Source organism: Ornithorhynchus anatinus, chromosome 20, assembly GCF_004115215.2.
Source record: "Ornithorhynchus anatinus isolate Pmale09 chromosome 20, mOrnAna1.pri.v4, whole genome shotgun sequence".
NCBI classification, from domain to species: domain Eukaryota; kingdom Metazoa; phylum Chordata; class Mammalia; order Monotremata; family Ornithorhynchidae; genus Ornithorhynchus; species Ornithorhynchus anatinus.
This window is the reverse complement of record NC_041747.1, coordinates 5,185,130-5,207,462: the sequence shown is the minus strand read 5'-3', so window position 1 is coordinate 5,207,462 and position 22,333 is coordinate 5,185,130. Positions and strand designations below refer to the sequence as shown.

The following is a 22,333-nucleotide window of genomic DNA, read 5'->3' as shown; positions in this document are numbered from 1 at the left end:
AGTAGACTGACCAGAGATATAGACGAGACACATAAACACACTCCTTTGCACGTGCGTGCATACACACAGATGCAAAAGCATATAGCTGTTCTTTGTATTAGAAGATGCCCTTTGACTTTCTCCATGCAGAGGAGTCTGGCAGAAAAGACCTAACCTTGGCCTGTAATCTCTTCCATGTGATGGGCACAGAAATGATGTACTTTATTGATTTGATAAGTTGGAGAGTGGCAGACAAATTGTAGGATACCTTTTCTGTGCTCTTTGAGGTGAACAGGACATCATTAATTAAGGCTGCTCAGGCACTCAGGGTTTGGCTGAAGGTCACTGATGCCTCTACTGGGACTGAATGACGGATATTTTAAACTGATATTGTACCCTGGAAGAATTCTGAAACCTGTTGATTTTGTGGTCACCTTCTCCCCCACCAGCTTGCCTAATTATCAAGGCAAAGTGCCTGCTCAGTTTCAAAGCACCCAGTTTTACCTATTTACTGAAATTTTCACACAAACCAAAAAAAAGTCCTCTTGTGGCCGTTTTCTTTTTGCCTTCTTGAGTTTATTGTAGGCAGATGCTAAAGCAGCATTAGATTTTGAATAGGGTCCCAGGAAGAATCTAAAATCCTGGTGGTCTAATTAGGCTAAAAATATTTAACAGGTAAAGCAGTTCAGTTGACAATAACTTGAATTTTTAATGAATCTAATCATTACTAGGTGTATTTAACCACAAAGTTTGCGGAATTCTTGTTGTATTATTTCTTTGATAATCACATTATGGCTGTACTCGGAAGGGGTAGTTAACTTCTTCAAAGTCTTCTGATCATTCATATTCTTAATACAATTTTCTCTTTCTGGAATAGTGTGAAAATTCAATTTTTCAGTACCATATTAGGTAAATGTTCCAAACATCTGGAAATCTACTAATATCAGTGTCTGCTCTTAAAATTGTGGTATTTGTTATACACTTATTATAGGGTAGGCACTGTACTAAGCGCTGGGGTGGATACAAGCAGTGTGGGTTGGACACAGTCCCTGTCCCACATGGGGTTCACAGTCTTAATTCCCATTTTACAGATGAGATAACTGAGTCACACATAGAAATTAAGTGACTTGCCCAAGGTCTCACAGCAGATAAACGGTAGAGCCAGGATTAGAACTCAGGTCCTTCTGACTCCCAGGCCCATGCTCTATACACTAGGTTACGCTGCTTCTGTTATGCTCCAAGAACTGTTCGAAGCACTTATGGAGCATACAAACAAGTAAATGGTGTGATCTCTGCCTTTAAAGAGTTTATAATCTGGAAGTATGAGGAATAATGAGGAAATCTGTAAATATAAATGCAGCTTTATCCCCTTTGAGCCCTTAAGTATATAAGAGAATTGACTCAGTTATTCATAGTAAGCTTTTTTTAAGCAAAAACATGAACAAATAGCTCATTCTGAAGCTGGCATATTCAAATGTGTTCCCTTCACTGAAAGTTCAGCCAGAAATCTTGTCAAAGTGGAGGCCTGTCTCTGCAAAAATTATTGAGTTGCTCCTTCATTCGTAAGAGAAAGATACCTAGACTTCCTAATTTTTGAGCAGATACTTTGGGTGCACCCATAGATTTCCTGAGGTTTATACTTGGCTTTGAAAAATGCACATGGTTTCTCTTGCAAGAAACTCTTTTAAACTTGATGAATGGAGGAGGGTTCATAATAGAAAGCAAAACTTTAGCAAGGAAAATGAAATTTTGGTCTTTAATGATAAACGAAGATTTCTTTTGTCAATTTTTTTATACCAGTTTGGAGACGGGGAAAGGAAGCAAGTGCATCATTTTTTTTTCTATCCATTGAATTCCATCTTTCAACACCAGATGCAAAAATTCATAATTTTCTCTGGTAATTTTTGCAGTGTGACCTATTTGCTTGTGATTTTTCAATCCCCAAGGTCCCTGCCAGGAAAGTAAATGAACTTAGCATATTAAGTAAAGAAAATCCTCTATTGGATAAAGATGATGAAAAAGTTTTAAATTGCATGTTTCCTGTGACTTTTTGTTAAGAATTAATTTCCTTTCATAAATTCGGCACACAGTTTGTTGCTTTTATTGTCATTCAATAGGTAGTTGGCCTGTAAATGATTTCTTTTAAACATGCTCATTTGGAGAAGTGTAGTTTTTAAATCATTGTTGTCTAAAAGGCGATTTTTCAGCCCTTGGTGCAGTGTGTCCTCAAGAGGCTTACACTATACCTGTCTCATTGTGGGGATGGTTGTCTAGGTAAATAAAGTTATCAGCCATCATTGTAAGGACAAAAGCACAGGGTCATCCCCCTTCCCCTTTCCATCCCTTAAAGGTCAGAGTTTTCAACTCCTGCAGGATCCTGCCCAGTTAAGTCCTAGGTAGTAATAAGCTTTGATTCAACATCACCAGACTGGCTTCATTGGGAAATTACTTCCATGGAGAGACACCGGTGAGAATGGGTTTGAAGCAGGGCAAAGTTCTAAAATGCATACTCTACAGCAGAGTTCTAAGCCAGAAAGAAAATGAATTAAATGGATGACCTACTCATTTACCAAAATATTCCCCAAACCCATTTTCTCCAAAACCAAGCCTGTGCAACTCCCGTTGGGTATACCTCACCCCTCCTGGCATGCAGATGATACAATGTTAAAAATGCCAGTAATACAAAGTAACAGTAGTAGTGAGAGGGTGCACAAGTGCACAAAGAAATTTATGAAAGCTGGTTACGACTAATACCCACCTATCCGCTCATTGCCCAAATAGTTACCAATAAAGCCATGTGAAAGTGGGTTTATTGAGAAGGCTAGTCTTTCATGTGCCAGGCTCAAAGAATGCCAAATGATGCTTTGTATTCTAGAATCCACAATTTCCCAAACCAGGAAAATCCATCATGGTCTTTCCCATTCATTCAGTGATTCTAGCCCAGTTTTAATTATAAGTACTTTTGGAGAAATCAATGAGTCTGTAAAAGTTCCAAAGAGAAGCTGAACACCTGCGTGGATTTGGGTTGCCCGTGCTTCATATATCTACTTCCTTCATACCGAATGCTCAGTGTACATCTGTAATTAAGAAATTTCCTAAACTAATGAATATGTTTAAGGGTTTGGAAAACATAAAAGAGCATTCATGTGCCTTTCTGTGGTAAAGGGAACCAGGCAATTAGACTCATTTTTGGAAATGCCAGATTTAATGCATTGCAAAAAGCCATTCTTGTATTTGAGTGCCCCACAAGTGTTAAGGAAAAAAATGCATTCTATTTTCAAATTCATCATCTTTATCAGAGTTTGTGTATATTCATTGTTGAAATTACTGAATATTTCCAGTACAGATGATTAATCCACCTCCATAACAGGGCCTGGAATCAGAGCACTGCCCAGAGTAACCCTGGAAAAAATATGATATGTTAGCCATCTGGTTTGTGAACCTAAACTAAATTGCTACATCAAAACTGTGATGTTTTAAAGCCACGATTTTTATGAAGGTGTGTCATAAAAGCACCCAGGTGGCAGCAACCTGGACAACTTGCTCCCCCTTAAACCTGCTTGGAGGTGATGACATTCCATAGGTCCCAGGATCTCTTAAAACAGTTAATTGCACTAAATTCTGCAGTTTGGAAACATCTTGTTGAAGGGGGTTTTTTTTCCATCTTCTAATAACTTTAATAGCTTTTCAACTGGGAGAGTCGTAATCTATACCCAGCTGCATCAGATACGACAACCCCCTGAAGAAAACCCTTAATGCCGTTAGCCTCTAGACTGCGAACGGGTTTCTGTTTAATCGGAAGGATCAGTTAAGTTTGACTCCATTTATATTTCTGCTAATAACACAGCTGTGTAAGTAAATAAGTATATGTAAAGGTTAAACTATCATTACAAATCCTTACATTATGTAAAGGTCAACAAGAATCTGAAATATGACAACCATTTTCCCAAATCCCTAACACAAGAGTGATTTCAGAAATGCTCTAGTGCATTTTATTAGATGTAATAAAACATATGAGTATTGCGAGAAATGAAAATATGAAGTAATATGTTGATATTTAACACAAGGTAAAGAACACTGGAAGGTTCACCAGCCCCTATAGTTTAAGCAAAAGACAGATTGCAAAATGGGACTTTCAAGTGGTCATAGTACATATCACTATCAGTGGCATCATCCCGTTGTTGGATAGGGATTGTCTTTATTTGTTGAGGAATTGTACTTGCCAAGCACTTAGTACAGTGCTCTGCATACAGTAAGTACGCAATAAATACGATTGAATGAATCATCTTCAAATACACAGAACAACTAAACACACACACACACACACACACGCACCCCCCCCCCCTTTATATCTGACAGAGCCCTTTTCAATTAGTAAAGTTTTCCCTGAAAAACTTCAATTGATCATCCAGCCTGTTATAGGGATTTGTAGTAAGTTTTCACAGCTGCTCACTAGAATTAAATTGTGCCCCATTTTATGGGTGTGTGAACACATTTCAGTGCCTTTGTTTTACTGGTGAACACAAGGGAAGAGGAGAGCCACTTCACTCATGAGGATGTGGAAAGAACACAGAGTAGTGCCAGGCACAACATGGGTTGGGCAGTCAATTTGGCCTTGGGGTTGTTAAAATTGGAATGGATAAAATGTTGAATGAAATTTGCCTTTCTGGTTAGAATTCAGGGTGACCATCAAGAAGTGTGTCTTCAGACAAAGAAATTACATTTCACAAATCCTTTAGTAGATGGGATGTTAGCACCTTTGTAAGCTGGCTTGTTAAAGTTATGTTGGTATGTGGGCCGATTGCCCTCTAAAATTTGAAACATTTCCCACCGAGAAATCATCCACTACCCCAAAACACATTATGACCTCTTATCAAATCCAATTTATGGTACTGCTGGTACCTCAAGATGAGAAATTTCAGAAGACCAAGTGCCAGTTTTAAGCACACATCTGGTGTCTCTGCTGGGAACACCAGAAAATTTTCACCAAATGAAATGCCAGAAGGGATGAGAGATCTTACTGTTCTGGAAAACAATCCCCAAACATGGTGATGTTGATGTTTATTTTCCGCCCCAATCATTTGAAATAGGTCTGTCTCTTCTCTTTTAGTTTCCAGATTCCAACTGAGAGGCTTTTCCCAAAATAAGTATCTGCAAAAGAGACTAGAGTTTTGTCCATTTTTTTTTAAATCATAAAGCTTCCAAACCCTTAAAAGAGTGCCTGTTGTGATTTTGTGTGGTATTAAGGGATACCACAGCATGATCAGAAAATTGCTAAGGCTTCCTGTACTGAAGCAGGAGTTTTCCTTTGGTGTATGTTAAGGATTTATCTTAACGAGAGCTGACTTGCAATCCAGGGAGGGTGCCAATGATAACTGCATTAAAACTACCTGAATTTATTGTTGGCTGAAACTTCCCTGCTGCTATTGGATGTGTCACTTTTCCTCCTTAAAAATGAAATCTCTAATCCCTTATTACCTCACATTTGGGATACCTTGGGACCTAATATGGTTTGGGAGGGTCTTTACTGAAGACCTTTTTGCCATTCATCTCGATCAAGAGAAAGAGGGTGAAAACACAAGGTGAATTTTGCTCCCGCCCTGCCTCCTTCTGTTGCTTCAGCTTCTTCCCGTTCCACAGACAGGCAGCGACAACACAAGCCAATTCCTCCCACTTGCCACCTCCTGCTCCCATCAGTTGATCAAAGTGGTTTTAGAGATAAACTGGGGGAAGCAGAAGGAAGATCATCTAGGGCAGGCTGTGTACACCATTGAAATAGCATGGAAGAAGAATGTGTGAATTGTGTTGTCACTAAGCACATCCTTGAAATAGGTGATTTTGTTGTCACCTTCTACCACATTAGCATGGCCTCCTGGTTTATCAAATGGTCACGATAATGCAGTTGGGGTGTTTCCTGGAGTGTGCTCTTGGCTCGAAACCAGCTGACAACAAGAAATCGGCCGACCCGACTTGACCTCAGCATCCCATGTGAACGTTGGGAAGTTCCCAAGCCGGTCTTTGATTCGTCCTCAATTGTAAAACGGGGTTCAGCAAACCTGCGTTCAGTTGCTTCAACCGGCCCAAGGTTGAATAGTTCCGAGAGACCCTACGGCCAACAGTGGAAAGGACCGGGAGAATCAAAGAGGTTGTCTGGTGGGGCCGTGCGGGCTTCCTGAGGAAAGGAGATGCGTTTCCTGAAGGTGACTTTACATTATATATTGATATATAACTAAACTGCTCGTGTCCCCTGGCAACATGCTTGGGGTAAATAAGAGGTGAGAGAATTGGACTGTCTCAAATATAAATGCTGCAATGAAAGCGTACGACTTGGGGAAAAGAGCCATGGGCTATCTAGATCCTTGATTGCTGAGCTTGGCTTATATTTGAAGTAAAATCGGAGAGGCGACCTTTAGTTGGGATGCCTGTGGTGCTTCATCAGTGTGTTGTGATAATTTTGTTTGACAGTAACTGTGGCCCTCTCCCCAAAGTTTGCCGGGCGCCATAGCCATTCACTTTTGGAGGCATCATTCTCTTCTTTTTCATTTCCAGAGCTCTCAACATGGCGGCTCTTCTACCTCATTAGCTTCAACCAAAGTCTGCAGTTCCATGGATGAAAACGATGGGCCTGGAGAAGGTGAGCGACATTCTTGACTTTTGTGTGGGGGATCAGGGTCTCAGCTGCAAACTCAGCAGGACCATATAAAATAAGTACTAATCTTTGATTGAATTGATTCTCCATCACACTGTCTCCTTAGGCTTTTTGCTGAAGAGAACAGGAATTTTCTCTTTCAAAACAGTCCAATCTAAAAGATTTGTTTGAATTTTAATTTAAAGGCCTGTCACAGCCCTAGGTGTCCCAGGCCAGCTGCATAAAGAATGATATCTGTCTGAAAATATCTTCTCCTGGCAGCAGGGCTAATATTGGCCTGGTGGCCATGGCACAAGGTTTGGGGGTTTTTTGGTTTTTTTAATGGTATTTGTTAAGTGCTTTCTATGTGCCAGGCACTGTATTAAGCACTGTGGTTTAGAAGATAACCAGGTTGGACCCAGTCCATGTCCAACACGGGGCTCACAGTCTTAATCCCCATTTTACAGATGAGGGAGCCGAGGCACAGAGGAAGTGAAATGACTTGCCCAGGGTCACACAGCAGACAAGGGGTAGAGCGGAGATTAGAACCCATTCATTCAGTAATATTTATTGAGCGCTTACTATGTGCAGAGCACTGTATTAAGCGCTTGGAATGTATAAATCAGTAACAGATAGAGACAGTCCCTGCCCTTTGACAGACTTACGGTCTAATCGGGGGAGATAGACAGACAAGAACAATAGCAATAAATAGAATCAAGGGGATTTGACTCCCTGGCCCATGTTCTATCCACTTGGTTGAAAATGGGAGCGTGACAGACCTCCAAAGAAAGTTGGGGGTGGCCCCGAGGGGAACATAGACTTAACTGCCCCACCCCCTCAAGCCAATGGGAAGCAGAACTGAAAACCAATATACTCTGCAGTGCCAACCTTGGCCCCCAGCCTTCTTGGGTCCAAATGGGAATGGACAGAAGTCCCCGGGAGCCCCTGTGTGAAAGCTGGTATCATTTAGCAGGCATTCGGGGAAAAAGAAACAAAACTACTTTCGCCGGAGCATCTGCGCTGGAGTGTTTTGTTCCATTGATGCGTTTCCAGTTTGGAAGAGACCTCAGTTTATGTCCGGATGTTCTCCATCTGAGTGGTAGAGTTTGGGGACACAGTGATTGCTCCAGGGATAGATGTAGCAGCCCCAAAAGATCAGCATGTTCACAGTTCTCTTAGTACATGCAAATATTCAAGGATGTCCTTGGCCTCATAAATAAAGTCAGAATAAATGGACTTCAGCGGATGGCTGATTCTGCAGATTTTCATCCCCAAAGTCCTCCAATATTAACAAAACCTGAAAGACCCCAAGAAAAATGATTTCCTCCAAGGAGTTTTACTTTAGCCAGGTATTTAAGCCTCAGCGGACAACTCAGGGCCTAGGCTAAGAATGCGTTTAATGTCTTCATTGCCAAAAGGACAGTTCCATTTTGCATTTGGGTTGTGCAAGATGGAGCCAAGATTTATTACTCTATAGAGTGTAAATTTAAGAGCCATAGCTTTAAAAGGTTTTTTACATCCTAGGATGTGAAAGGTTATCCAGTGTATTTATGTGGTCCAAAAATGTGTTTAATTTTATGGCCCTAGATTTTGAAAGCATTATTAGGCATTTGTAAACTGTTATTTCCAGTGCATTTTCTAGAAGGAATGGTGCCATTAATAGGCACTATGTTACTGAGACTACAAACCTTTTCTGTTTTCAAACCAGGGCAGAATGTAATTTCACCTGAACATCTGGTATGCAGGTTGCCTGTCAAGTTGATATTAATGGGAACATTTGTTCAAGACTGTTCATTAATACTGGGATAAGAATGAGTGTTAAGCACAAGAGGCGTTTTAAGGTCACCTCAGTCTCTGAGGCTGGCAAAGTAAGGACCAGAGATGTGGCCATCGTTTTGGCTTGCACCTCGTCGAGAAATCCCAAGATGTATCAGGGCTTGTGTTCTTCTTGGGCAGTGCAGAATACCCACTCATAGAAATGCAATCCCCATTTTGCATTCTGAACCCACAGCGCAATGGAGATTGTATCCTGCGATAACATAGGTAACCTTGGAGACGGCCCGTTTTAGAGCATCGTATGTCTTGGCTAAAACCCGTTGAGCTTTGGCAGCGGGGCGTCACCATATTGTCGATATGATATTGATTGTGAATGGGCTCCAGTCTCTTAAACCAAAGCCTACAAGCTTATTCTGTGCAACATCTGTGTTTTCTTCCCTACCAATAAAAGTGTACTAATGATTCTTTCAGAAGTGTTGGAAGAAGGCTTCCAGGTTCCAGCCACAATAGCAGAGAGATATAAAGTTGGAAGGACAATAGGAGATGGGAATTTTGCTGTTGTGAAGGAGTGTATAGAAAGGTGAGAAGGATGATTTTCATATTACTCCCCGAGAGCTTCATTGTTCTGCTTTCTCTGTCCTATCTTCATTTGCAGACTGAAGCACATATGGAATAAGGTAATGTCTCCAGGCCAGATGGGGAAAATGAAAAACTTGTCTACCCATTGGTTTGAAAAATGTGGTGATTCTCAGGGACAATCTATAAATTAAGAGCTTTGATTTCTTTCTGTATGTAGCAAAACTTTTCCAGATTCTCTCTCCATTCCTTTTCACTGTGCTAAAAAGACAGATTGGAAACTTTATTTTACATTTTTGCCCGTTCCCTTATTGCCAAGGTCATAATTTATCTCTAATGTAATGATTTCAAATTTTAAATAACTAACCTATGTAATGCAATGGAAATTTAATTCAGCCCAGTGAAGTTAACCAAAAGACAATCACCATATACCATAGAACTTTGAGAGACCTTTTGAAGAACCCAAGAAAAGGAAATACCCAGAAAGATGTATTTTATGGTCAGGAAGTATTTTATGTAGCCTCATTTTTTCTTTAAGGGATGAGCATCTTATGGTGAAAAAGCCAATATGTTCCGATTAATGTGTTGTCATACTTGTAAACTCGGTTGCTCTAGCAGGATACCTGTTTATTTTTAGGGTACATCAGGAAGTAACATACTTATCTGAGTGTCACATTGACCATACTAGAAGATGGAATGGACTTTCTCCTTTCAGTCAATGCTGCACTTTACTTTCTTAATCATATTATTATTATTACTGTATTATTATATTTGTACTTAAGCAATTACTGTGTGTCAAGCATCGTTCTAAACGCTGAGGTGGTTACAGGTTAATCAGGTTGGACACAGTTGTGGTCCCACATAGGGCTCACAGTGCAAGTGGGAGGGAAAACAGGTGCTGAATTCCCATTTTATAGATGAGGAGACAGAGACAGAGAACTTAAGTGACTTTCCCAAGGTCACCCAGCAGGCAAATGGCCGAGTCAAGGTTAGAACCCAGATCCTCTGACTCCTAGGACCGGGCTCTTTCCTCGAGGCCATGCTGCTTCCCTCTTTAAGTGTTATGTAATAGTTCATAATTTATAAATGACTACTTTTAGGTCAGTTTTCAATATACAGAGTCCAAATTGTAATATCTCCATGTGAGTGAACATTTGTGGTTTTTCAGAAACACGCTACATTAAAAAAACGGGACTTTAAGAAACCCAGAAAAGTAATCATCAGGCAGTCAGGCAAGTACTTGGTGAGCACTTACCATGTGCAGAGCACTGTACTAAGTTACTTAGTGCTTAGGAGAGAACAGTATAGCAATAAACAGGCATATCAATTTCCCCAGCATGTTCCGAACATTCGTTGTGCTTCACTTTCTTAGCATGAAAGTGACTCTGGTAGGCCAAATTCAAGTCCTAGTTTATCAGAAAGGACAACCATGAGGAAAATCGTCCCCTCGCACCTAAAACACGACTCCCTCTAGTGGAGAAAACTCAGGATTTCGAAATGAGTTTTTTGGGGGCGGGGGTTTTACGTTCTGACTTGATTATTCAGTGTGCATGTAAACGTCTGTTTACTTAAATGCTGCAGTTCTTCATGTTTGAAAAGAATCATCGCAGATGGTGGGAGTTCAACCAAGAGAGCAAATGTCATGGAAGGACAGTTCCTACCAACACCCTGCCCACCAAACTATTGCCAACGTAACAATATGTTTGGCAGATTCCCAACATCTCCCTCTAATTTTTTTTTTAATTTTCTTCATTTCTTTAAAGATTTTTCTGTTGTGCTCCTTGAGTCTATGGAGAATGGAAAATCTCTAACATAATGCCCTTGGAATCCTTATCACTTCCTTACTGGATTTCTGACGTTCTCCAATTTATACACGAACAGTCGATTGGGTTGTGTCTGACTCAGATAATTGCCTAAGATCCAGAAAATGTTCTTTCTTAAGAAAAAAAAAATTGAGCTTGCTGGGTCCCTATTTTTAAAATTCCTCATCAGAGATTCTGACAATAGATATAATGGAAGTCATAGAATAATATTCAAAGTAACTGTTATAATTATTAAGCGTGCGTTCTATAATGATACTAGCTCAGGGTATCGTACCCACCTTCGCTAGGACTCCTACCTCTGAACTTGACATTTTCAGGGACAGACATGTCAAAGCTATTGCCAAGGACGGGCTTTGTATGCAGTTACGCATCCTTTATCAGGCCACTCTTTTCAAAAGATGCAGAAAGACTTCATTAGTAACCCAACATGTCATTATTGAATTGGACAAAAGAAAGTAAATTGGTGATGAGAACTATATTCTTTTCTTTCAGATAAAGTATTTGTGGATAGGGCTTCTATAGAGACAGGAAGCATAGTCCAAAAAATCCCAAAAGAAGGTGGGAAAGGGGGAAAGAGAGGTAGGGGCAGATGAGGTAGATGTAGGATTAAGTGGGGAGCTGGGGCGGAGAGAGAGAGTTTAGACAGAATGACAAACATGGAAGCAGAAACAGATGACAGAAATGAACACAGAGAGGCACACAATCACTGGAAATGTAGAGGGAGACCCAGAAGATGTCAGGCTCAGAGGGATAGAAACAGACATAGAGAGACAGTGATGAGTCACAGAGCTCTATAAATGGAAGACAGACCCACATGTGTGCATACACACACTCATTCACTCATTTGGGTGATTTTACCCTTGAGCAGTGATGACCACAGAAGGAGCAGGAGGTAGGTGTAGGGAGAGCTTCCTTTCCCTATATTGGCTGAGCAGCCAGGCCCACGCTCCCAGCTGAAGAAGCTGGCCCTGCTTTCCCAAGTTTCCAGCAATGGGGGCTACAACAAGAGGGGCCCCTGGAAGTCCTATCTTCTCTGCCCAAAATGAAGGGAGGACTGGAAACATATTCTCTGAGAATGGTTTGGGTGCTGCCATGTAGTACTTTTCAGCATGGCTTCCCAACATTTACAACAGAATTGATTAGTTTCCTCTCTCAACATGTGGCATATCCAGACAGTTTGTGGTGAACAGCAGGGCAGAAATCATCCACTTCCTCATAAAATGTATGGCCAGGGCATCTTAGTTTCTAAGAGGAATACTCCTATTTGTTATAGAAATGCCTAAAATATATAGTCAATCCTGTCACCATCTGACACTTTAGATCACAAATTTAATAGGCCTAAAATCTTACAGTCATTCCTAATGCCACCTGACATTTTAGGGCACAAATTGAATAGAGGTTGATGGCAGAAAAGAGTCAAGCTTTATTGGCCTTATCAAGATGGAAGGCCCCTGTGGCTCTGCAGAAACAAAGGTACTAGAATACTAGGAATAATATGAGCGTGGTATGGGGAACTAATCATAACTCCTTCAAGTTCACTGTTCCTGGTAAACATATGGTAACAGTCAGCTTTAAGCAGTTACAATTAGTTCATTACCTATCACTAATGACTTACTGATACAGGGTCAGAGAAACACAATGTGATTCTTTAGAGTGTTTTTGTTTTCCACAAACCCTCAGAAATTTCACTCAGTGTGACAGAACCTACTCTTTGTGTTATTTCATTTGTTTGCTCACCAACTTCCCTTCACTCCATTATTTCCTAGTGGAACAGTGAAAGCCATGGTGGTGCTTTTTGATAACTTGGGGTTTCAAGAATGCAACTAAAACTTTGGAGCAAGAATGACTATTTATTAGCTTTAAGAATAGCACAGTGAGCCCAAATTTTTATATACCCACCATGCCAATTGTACCCTGATCAACTTTGGTTTCCTTCCATTTTAAAAAGACCAAGAAAAGTAATTAGAAATGACCTTTAAAACTATAACAGCCCATGGCACTTACTTTCCACTTTTTAAATAAATAATCTTTCTCTCCGCAGGTCAACTGCTAGGGAATATGCTCTGAAAATCATCAAGAAGAGCAAATGTCGAGGAAAGGTACGTTTGAAAGCACAGTATTCTTATGAGAAGATATTTTTAGTCTCGCAAAATGTTAACTAATATTGATGTCAGAAGACATCAATGAAAATAATACTCTGAAATTGATGCTTTTGGAGGGATAGCATATGAAACTCTATAGAGTTGATATAACTAGTTCATGAGTAAAAATATATCCTTTAGAATATGTACATTAAGTTTTGTGATAAGATGCCCTATCATTTTCTTTGTGCATTTCCTACCCTTTCTTTGTTGCCCTTTATCTGCTCAGTAGGGGTGCTGAAATAAAGGTAGTAGACATATTAAGATGTTTATCTGTTACAATATCTGTGCAGTTCTCATTATCTTCCCAAGGGGGAACAAGAGCAGTCTTTTTTCCCATGACGCGGACTGAGGTGATTTTTTTTCCCTCACCCCTGACAGGAACACATGATCCAAAATGAAGTCTCTATTTTAAGAAGAGTCAAACACCCAAATATTGTTCTTTTAATTGAGGAGATGGATGTGCCCACTGAGTTGTACCTTGTCATGGAATTAGTAAAGGTAGGTGCTTGGAAGAGTAAATGGTTTCTCCTCTGTGTCAACAAAGACATTTCCTTCTGGGCTTTCCCTCAGTTCAGTATCTCATAAAGTCCATCATTGTTTTTGCTTCTGTCATTTTTAATTGTTAGTATCACATTATATGTACTAGATACAATATCCGATATTAGAGATGTATGAAATTAGCTCAGAACAGTATTCAGTCTGTTCCAGTAGTTGAAACCCAGGACCGAACATTTATCTTAAAGAGCCATCAAGATGAAAGAGAGAAAGATGTCCAGCTGGGGGATAATTCATGAGGCAGCAGAGAATTTGGCTCTTGTTTAAAATTGCATTTAAAAAAAACTGTGGTTTGTTTCTTCATTGATTTCTCAATTCATGGAGTCTTCCCTTTTTATTTTATTTATGGGAGGACTCAGCTTCCTTTAAGCTGGTGGTTTATTAACCTTTATTAAACCCTGCAGTCCCCAGCCAGAACCCCCCCCCCCCCCCAATCCCTCTGGATCCCAGAATCAACTCATGTCGTCACCAATCAGGGGTATTTAATGACTTTTCCCAGTTTGCAGTGCACTGTCCTAAGCATTTGGGAGACTACAGTACAAGTGGGTAGACACAAACCCTGCCCTCCAGGAGTTTACTACATCCTTTCCAAAGGCTTTAAAGAAAACTTCGTTTTATAACACGATCTTCACTCAGAAGCAAAGGAGAAGATGAACAAAGTGGGAGTATTTCAAGAGAGTAGTTTATTTCTTGATAGAAAAAACCAAAAACCTCTCAAACTCTCCCCATTAGATTGCAAACTTTTTGAGGGCAGGTAATTGTGTTCTTAACTTCTACAATGCTTTCCCCCTGCCCTTTGTACAGTGCTCTGAACACAGTGAAGACTATCGATTCAATCCATACATTTCCTTAAAATGCTTTCCTACATACTGCAGGTAGTTTTCAGTTATTGAATGTGCCTGTGTATTTTCGTAGTTTCCCTGCTACCATTTATGGTAGCAGGGATATTTGTATATATAAATGAAATCTGCTCCTCTCAGCACATGTTGCGTTTCCGTAATTCTAGATTTTATAGTGCGTGTTCCCATGTGAGTGAGGGGGGTTAACTAGGGGAGGTCCTAATTCCATAGAGGTTCATTGTCCTTCTCGCAGTGTACTGGGGCTGCCTCTGTCTTATTTCATTCTATCAATATTGTAGTCTTTGCCCACCCTAACACGGTGGAGTGCTTTTCTGTAATGCTATTAATTGTAAATCCAACAATTGCTGACTGTTTCCCTTGCATAGCAGGTGCTGCTGTAATTGATTAACCATCTGTTTTGGGATCGCAAGTAAAGAATAGGATTAAATAAATGGGCAACAAAGAGCTCCAAGAGTCAAAGGCCCGATGCCTCAGGGCCATTTTGTGGGTTACCGCGGTAGCACAGGCAGAAATGCGTTCAGCTGCTGGCCTCACAGACCTAAACAGCCAATTAACCAGTGGTGTTGCCTGCCAGTCCCCCGGGATAAATGATCCCCGCAGCTGACAGAAGTATGGACCAAAGAGGGGAGAGATTGGAGGCAGGGAGGTCTATGAGGAGGCTGATGCGGATCTTTATCAGCCTGTATTACATTCACTGGCTTTTGTTTCTTGTTTTTGTAGCCTTAAATAAGACTTTTACTGTGTTCGTAAACAGGTTATAAGTGCATGGAACAAATCGGGTGGAATTGGTAGGGAACTGATGCCAAAAACATTGCTGTTCAAAGATAGGGTGTGAGGCCTTATGCGGTTTGGGAGATTCTGGCCCATTCGTGAGCACTGTTAATGCAGTAGCTAAGGTCTCAGGGACATAAGACTTCTCAACCTTCTCTTGTACTCTGTGGCTCTGGTCTTCTGCCTTGGAATGGGAATTCTCTCGGAGGTCTTTCATGAGCTACCGACAGGATGGTGGAAGGGTATCCTCACCCTCCTCTTGTGCCCATAGATTGTGGTTGGCCCAGTAAGGACATTCACTAATGGGCCATTCCTGCCATTCTGTTCTCAGGGAGGAGACCTCTTCGATGCCATAACTTCCACTAACAAGTACACTGAGCGAGATGCCAGCGGGATGCTGTACAACCTGGCCAGTGCCATCAAATACCTGCATAGTCTGAACATCGTCCACAGAGACATCAAACCAGAAAACCTGTTGGTAAGAGCAAATCAAACTTATTGTTTTTGAAGGATTATCTGACTCCCAAGTGCTCATCGAACCAACTGAGCACATTCATTGCCTCTCATTTAATCAGGAAAGATCACACCCAGTTTTACCTTATAACTAACCTCGACAATTGAGAAGTGAATATGGAGGAAAAAATAAGAATAATGCAAATTATTAAGGGAAAAGAGTCCAAGAAGGTTTTTTTCTCCACATCCAACTGCCTTCCAAAGCGAGTGAATTAAGTGGTCCTTTAGTGGCCTGAAATAATTAACATGGATCCTCAGGTCTTAATACGGCACTAAGAGGAATTTCATTCGTGTTTTTTTATTAGTGTTGAGTGCTTACTATGTGCTAGGCACGGGGTAGATACGAGATAATCAGGTTGGACACAGTCAATTTCCCACGTGGGGCTCACATTCTTAATCCCCATTTTACAGATGAGTGAGATGACCGAGGCACAGAGAAGTTAGGTGACTTGTCCAAGGTCACGAAGCAGACAAGTGGCAGAGCCGTGTTAGAACTCCAGGTCCTTTGACTTCCAGGTCCATGCTCTATCCACTGGGTCACACTGCTTCAGTTCATCAGAGTTGGTGTTACAACATTTTAGGAAGAGACTGAATGCTAGCAAGGCGAGACACGTGATACTCAATATATGTAACATATCTTTGCATAATGATACCCATTTTATGCTATATATCTTTGCTTTCCATTAGGTGTCTGGCCTCTAAGAATTCTGAAATTCAGTTTGGAACTGCTCAGTAATTTGGCTCCTAACTTCAAAGCTGGTGATATGATTCCAACTTTAAATAAGCGTGTCCCTAAACTAAATCATATGTATATTTTTTAATCGAGCAGTGGATTGGAAAGGTACTGCCTGTGTCCTGCTCTTCTTTTTAGTCATTTGGTGTAGCTTTCATGGATCTTGGATCTCTGGGGGAGAGTCCACTAGATTAGGATACTCCCATCGATTGCATTCATTTATTCATTCATTCAGTCATTTATTGAGTGCTTACTGTGTGCAGAGCACTGTACTAAGTGCTTGGGAGAGTACAGTGTAACGATAGACAGACACATTCCCTGCCCATAGTACTTATTTACTGCTATGACAAGGAGTCAGGAAACAATTTCCCTCCCTGGGGATTGCCAAATACAGTCATAAGATTGAACTGGCCAGTGGAATCAGCTGGAGTTCACAATTGGGACAAACATTTTTAAACCTTAAATATGAGGGAAATTCCTATTTCAGCTAACTAGTATTTTAGTGCTTGCTTTATGTCAAGAACTCATCTAAACACTAATGCAATACGATCAGACCAGCCACAGTCCCTGTCCCATATGGGGTTCACGGTCCGTGGAGGAGGGAGAAGAGGTATTTAATCCCCTTTTTACAGGTGAGAGAACTGAGGTCCAGAGAGCTTATGTGACTGGCCCAAGGTCATGCAGCTGGCAAATGCCAGAGCCAGGTTTAGAACCAGGGCCTTCTGACTCCCAATCATGTGTTCTTCCCACTAGGCCACGAGGTTTAACCCTAGTTTTAAAAACAAAACAAAAAAAGCCCCTCACAGTTCTGGGCTAAATTGAATTAAACCCCCAAATTTATCCCCAACTTTGTGGATAGAGGGGCAGCTCAGTCCATTTGCTTTATGAAGACAGGGCATATATGGTGAGTATGGCAGAATGTAAATGTTGTTTGCCTGTGATTTTCCTTTCTAGGTATCGGGGCATGAGTGGTTTTTGAAATCTCTTTTTAAAGCTGCTATTACCTTTTTATTTCTTACATTGTGTTGTGAGCTCTCCTATTACTATAATTCAGGCCCAGCACTCCCATGTTCTTGTTCCTGTTCTCAAAATTCCTCCCAATTTGTCCTCCTATTTCTGGCATCCAGTACCCCAGGGCATATTGACTACATTTCACTGATCACACTAAACAGAACTCCAATTTTTTTTTTTCCTGCTTAGTGCCTGCCATCATGTAATGAGTTTGGGATTGTTACTCCGAGGGAATCTAGAGTGGAGAAAGTCATCTGGAATAAGCTATGGTCTCCGTAGCTATAGATAGATAGATAGATATGTAAATATATAGCTATATATATATATACAGCATCCATTTTCAAATGTCTGTGTTCATTAAGACTGACTTGGAAGTGGTAAGATTATCTCATCGGGAGAAAGCTTACCTGTCCTTGTGCATTCATTTTCTCTAAAAGCCAGAAGTTCAGTGTCTTGGGGCTCTGTCTTCCTCAGTTTGGAATGCAGCAGCATCCAGGAATGTTGTCTTTCATGATGCTCAATTGTTCTTCACCTGGACAGAGTCTCCCCAGAATGCCGGAGTAGCCACACAACCCGACATTTTACTCAGAAAGCAATTTGCAAAATATTTCAAATCATGGTAGTGAATTTTGCTTGACCCCCTCTAAAAAATGCCATGTGAAAGTTAAGTTTGAGGTGAACAAACTGTCTCCCTTCTGAATGTTTAATGAGAGACTGTCTATAATCCCATAATCTGTCAGTCATACACATGAAAATATGTCCAAACTTCAAATTTGTAGGCACCCACACAGTTCTGCCATAACTCATGCTTTCATCATGTGTTTTGAATAGAACACTATTGAGGAAATAAGGAATATTCTTCAAGTAGACTGCACATTTGTCTAGATAAAACATGATGCAGTGTTAGAAATAATGGCCTTTCCCATGCTTAGAGTGTTGATAAGGGAACAAATCCTACAATTTAACCCTGCTGTTAGATTGGTGTGAAGCACCCAGATATAAGAATCTGAAGACCTAGATTGTAGTTTGCTCTCTGCAAGTAGCAAAATGCCTCAGTGATGGTATTTAAGTGCTTACTATGTGCCAGGCACTGTACTGAAAACTGGAAACAAGCAAATCGAGTTGAACACAGTCCCAGTCCCATGTGGGGCTCCCAATCTCAATCCCCATTTTATAGATGAGGTAACTGAAGTATAACGTAAAGAAGTGACGTGACTTACCCAAGGTCAAACAGCAGGCAAGTGGCAGAGCCAGGATTAGAACCCATGACCTTTGGACTCCCAGGCCCATGCTCTATCCTCCACTATGCCGCACTGCTTCAGTGGGGTTGTAGTGTCAGGTTTTTGACCGAAGAACCATTTTGGTGTTTCATGAGATGGTTGAGCCAGGCAGGAACCCTGAAAGATAGCTGATTAAAATGGGCAGCCGAGACTGCATTGCCCACCAAGGCAAAACCACTTGCTGAATCATGGTGCTGTGGTTGTAAATGGGTCCTTCACCTGAAAGAAACCTCTGTATGTGCTTCACAATGTGCTGCACCTCTGGCTCGCTGATTTTTCTCCGTGCCGCAGTCGGAACCTGACAGGCAGGGTTGAGAGAGGGCGGGTGATGCTGCACAAAACTAGCAGCTCGATGATCAGTTCCTTCATCAGGGGATCGTGGTCCTGGCGAAACTTGGCCGTCAGTCTCAGCAGGAGACTCTATCATTCCATGATGATTGTATTCCCGTGTTTTAGAAGAATTGATTGGAGAGGTGGCAAAGGGAAAAGAAAGGGAAAGGAAGGAGAGAGAAAGAACTGCCCAGTTCAAAGATGATGCTAATGGTGTTGAAATTTTTAGTGGGGTGGGTGGGTGCGGCTAGTGAAACTGATGTCTGACTGGCAATCCTTTCCAATTGATGTGCAAAGATGGCTCTTGGCTGTAGGGTTGCATGCTGGTGCTGTTCTTGTTTCTCCCACCTGATGTCACAATTTTCCTGTTTTTTGTTAGAAATTAAGTGCTTACTATGTGTCAAACACTGTTCTAAGCACTGGGAGGTACAGTTTACAGTCATAATTTTCCCAATGTGTTTGCCCCCTGACTGTCACCCCATTTCAGATTGCTGTGTTCCATGCTGACCTACCTACTGTTGCTGTCCTCTGCCAGGCCACATTGTTTGATTTTTACTTCGTTGGGTTTTTAGAGATTTCTTTCGTCCACCCTTTTTCTGGTTTCCACCTGTCAGCTGACGGTAAAGCTGTTGTGTGGGAATCCTGCTCTTATCCATTTTCCACCCCTGCCACCCCAGCAAAGGTGTGTTGTGGCTAGCACTGGACTGCTTTGCCTCAAGGCACCAAGCATTAGGCCTAAAAGAAGTATTTAAAAAAACCCATGACTATCAAGGTATAAATAATAATGTTATTTGTTAAGCACTTACTATGTGCCAAGCATTGTTCTAAGAGCTGGGGTAGCCACAAGTTAATCAGGTTGGACATGTTAATCAGGTTCAAAATACGATTGAATGACCCAGCCCCCTGTTTCCACATGGGGCTCACACTCTTAATCCCCATTTTACAGATGAGGTACCTGAGGCCCAGAGAAGTGAAGTGACTTACCCAAGGTCACTCAGCAGACATGTGCTGGAGCTGGGGTTAGGACCCAGGTCCTCCTGACTCCCAGGCCCTTGCTCTGTCCACTAAGCCATGCTGCTTGCATGGGCCACGGGGGAGATATAATTAGCAGGATAGCATAGTGAATACGAGGAGGACCTAGATGGGACCCCAGTGCTAATGGGTGAGAGATGGCATTGGTAAAGAATTAAATATAGATGTGACCATTGGCTACATGATAAACTGGAGAACTCACTGTGCTCCTAACAGTTTTGAGCCCAAATTGCTGGGACTGTTCCCTTTGTAGATTTTTCTCTTTTCAGTAAGATCTAGCTTTACATTTCTGTATAAGCATACCTCACAAACAGTAGAAAATTTGCATGTAATTTTTTCCCTTTTATAATATTATCCCAGAAAACAATTCTCTTTAGTCTAGAAATTGCTTTTGTGGTTGGCTTCATTTCCAGTGAAGGGTATCATTACTCTGTTTAGCATAAGTGGCCGCAATATAAAGGAAAATATTTAGCAAAATTCTCTTTATTCTTGGTTTAGGCACAACTGCCCTTTCCATCCCCCTCATCAGTTCTAGGAAAAGTCTTTATTAATTCACCAGCTTTCTTCATCTTCAGACTGGTTTTGCAAAGACCTTTGTGGTATTCTGAATGAAGATCAGCGACTAAAAATATATTTGAAACATTTATTTTCTCCCACAAAGCTTTGCTCTTAAACCAGATGGTGCAAATGTAAAGTACAGGCTGTGACTAACAGCAGGTTGAAAATAGTTCACGCAATCTTTCGGGTCCTTTAGCAGTTGATGATGTCTATCCGGGACAATCCCGTTGCTGTTTGGGTGATGAATTTCCCCCCTACACATTTGGGCAGGAGAGAAATTTTCCTGAAATATGTCCTTCCAGAAGCTTGCTAGCCCCATGAAGGAACAGCTCATAATAGACAATGTATTTTTTTTTAAAAGATTCATTGCTTATATTTTATTTCACTTGGACAAGGGAAATAAAAGGAGTGTCTTTAAACCATAATGATGACCAAGCTAGATTTGTGAAATAGCCAACGGACTGATACATATGGAAAATTACCACTCATTCAACTCACTTTCATGGAACCATTTCAGGAGTGCATTTTAACCCCTTTTCCATTCAGGCGAAAGAAATGAAGTAAAGAATTCTGGGATTTAAGTGGCCAAGAGGCCCACATCCAAGATTCACTGTAGCACTGGAGATATGTTATGTCCAATATGCGTGGTATGTTTGGAAGCATTTCACTTACGGATAATACATGGATTGTGAGCATGTTTTGGCTCATTTTTCTTCTTGGTTTGGGTCTTTATAGAACCCAGGTCCTTGGTTCTTTATAGGCCCCTGCTGTTTGTTATACACTTTTTTATTAAGTCGATTTTCTTCTAGGTTTGCCAAGTAGTCTGTCCTTTTGAAGTGAATTCAGTGTTACATCCAGCTAATTCCAGTTCTCTGAGGGGCTGCTAAGTGTTCTGTGTCAGGGAAAAAAATGGGGTGGAGGGGGAATTCCTCTATTTCTAGAAAATCCTTTATGAAGGGTCACTGTACCAAGTCGGTAGAACACACCTTTCATGTTTTAATTGGAGCATTTATCAAAATCGCTGCTATTTAACACGTTTATTTTGTCAAATCACAGGATGCCTTTATAGCCATATAATAAACTCTAGAGAACAACTTCTCTGACTGTTGCCATCTGTGGCGATCACAAGAGTAGCTCGCAAAATACTGGCAGTCTTTTTCATAATAGGATACATATGGCAGCCTACAATTACGTGTAGCTGCATTCAATTAGTGTTGTACAATTACACAGTTTTATTGCTTAGTTAAAGCAGTGAAAGCACTACATAGCGGGTAATTTGCACTAAACTCTGTTCCTTTAATAGCCCTGGAGCATTTAAGGTAGGTGAACATCTACAGTATTTATTGGGCCTGAGATGAGTATTAAATTATCGCTCATGTTGTGTTTGCTCCTTGACTGACAATTAATGTACCAACACTTCAGGTTCAAGTCATATTTCTTATGGGCCCTGAAGTACAGTTATCAGAGACACAACACTGCCTTGTTTTACGAGAAAGCTCCTTCACTGACAAGACTAAAAAAGTTATCCAAGTCTTTCATTAAGCAGCCTGCCAGTTTCCACTCTCAGGACGATTAAACTAAGGGAAAATGTTGAGTGGAATTAGTGATTTCAGACACACGTATACAGTCCAGGAATTAGCGTGTCTATTATACTCTCACTAGAAGCCTTACCATCACTCTACTCCCACTTTTAATTAAAAATCCATTTGAGAAAATAATTTCTGGACTGGCGCTTTGGGGAGCAGATGCATTTAACGATCTGTG

At 41.0% G+C, this 22,333-nt stretch overlaps 1 protein-coding gene across 4 annotated transcripts in view; it reads left to right on the top strand.

Moving 5' to 3' along the window:
• DCLK1 (doublecortin like kinase 1) overlaps positions 1-22,333 on the top strand; it is a 204,684-nt gene that overhangs the window by 139,910 nt on the left and 42,441 nt on the right. For all 4 annotated transcript variants that reach the window (XM_029048563.2, XM_029048566.2, XM_029048565.2 and 1 more), the window contains 5 exons: positions 6,529-6,613; positions 8,855-8,963; positions 12,824-12,881; positions 13,305-13,424; positions 15,444-15,590. In XM_029048563.2, the coding sequence (XP_028904396.1) occupies positions 6,529-6,613; positions 8,855-8,963; positions 12,824-12,881; positions 13,305-13,424; positions 15,444-15,590 (519 nt within the window). The remainder of the gene's footprint in view (positions 1-6,528; positions 6,614-8,854; positions 8,964-12,823; positions 12,882-13,304; positions 13,425-15,443; positions 15,591-22,333) is intronic.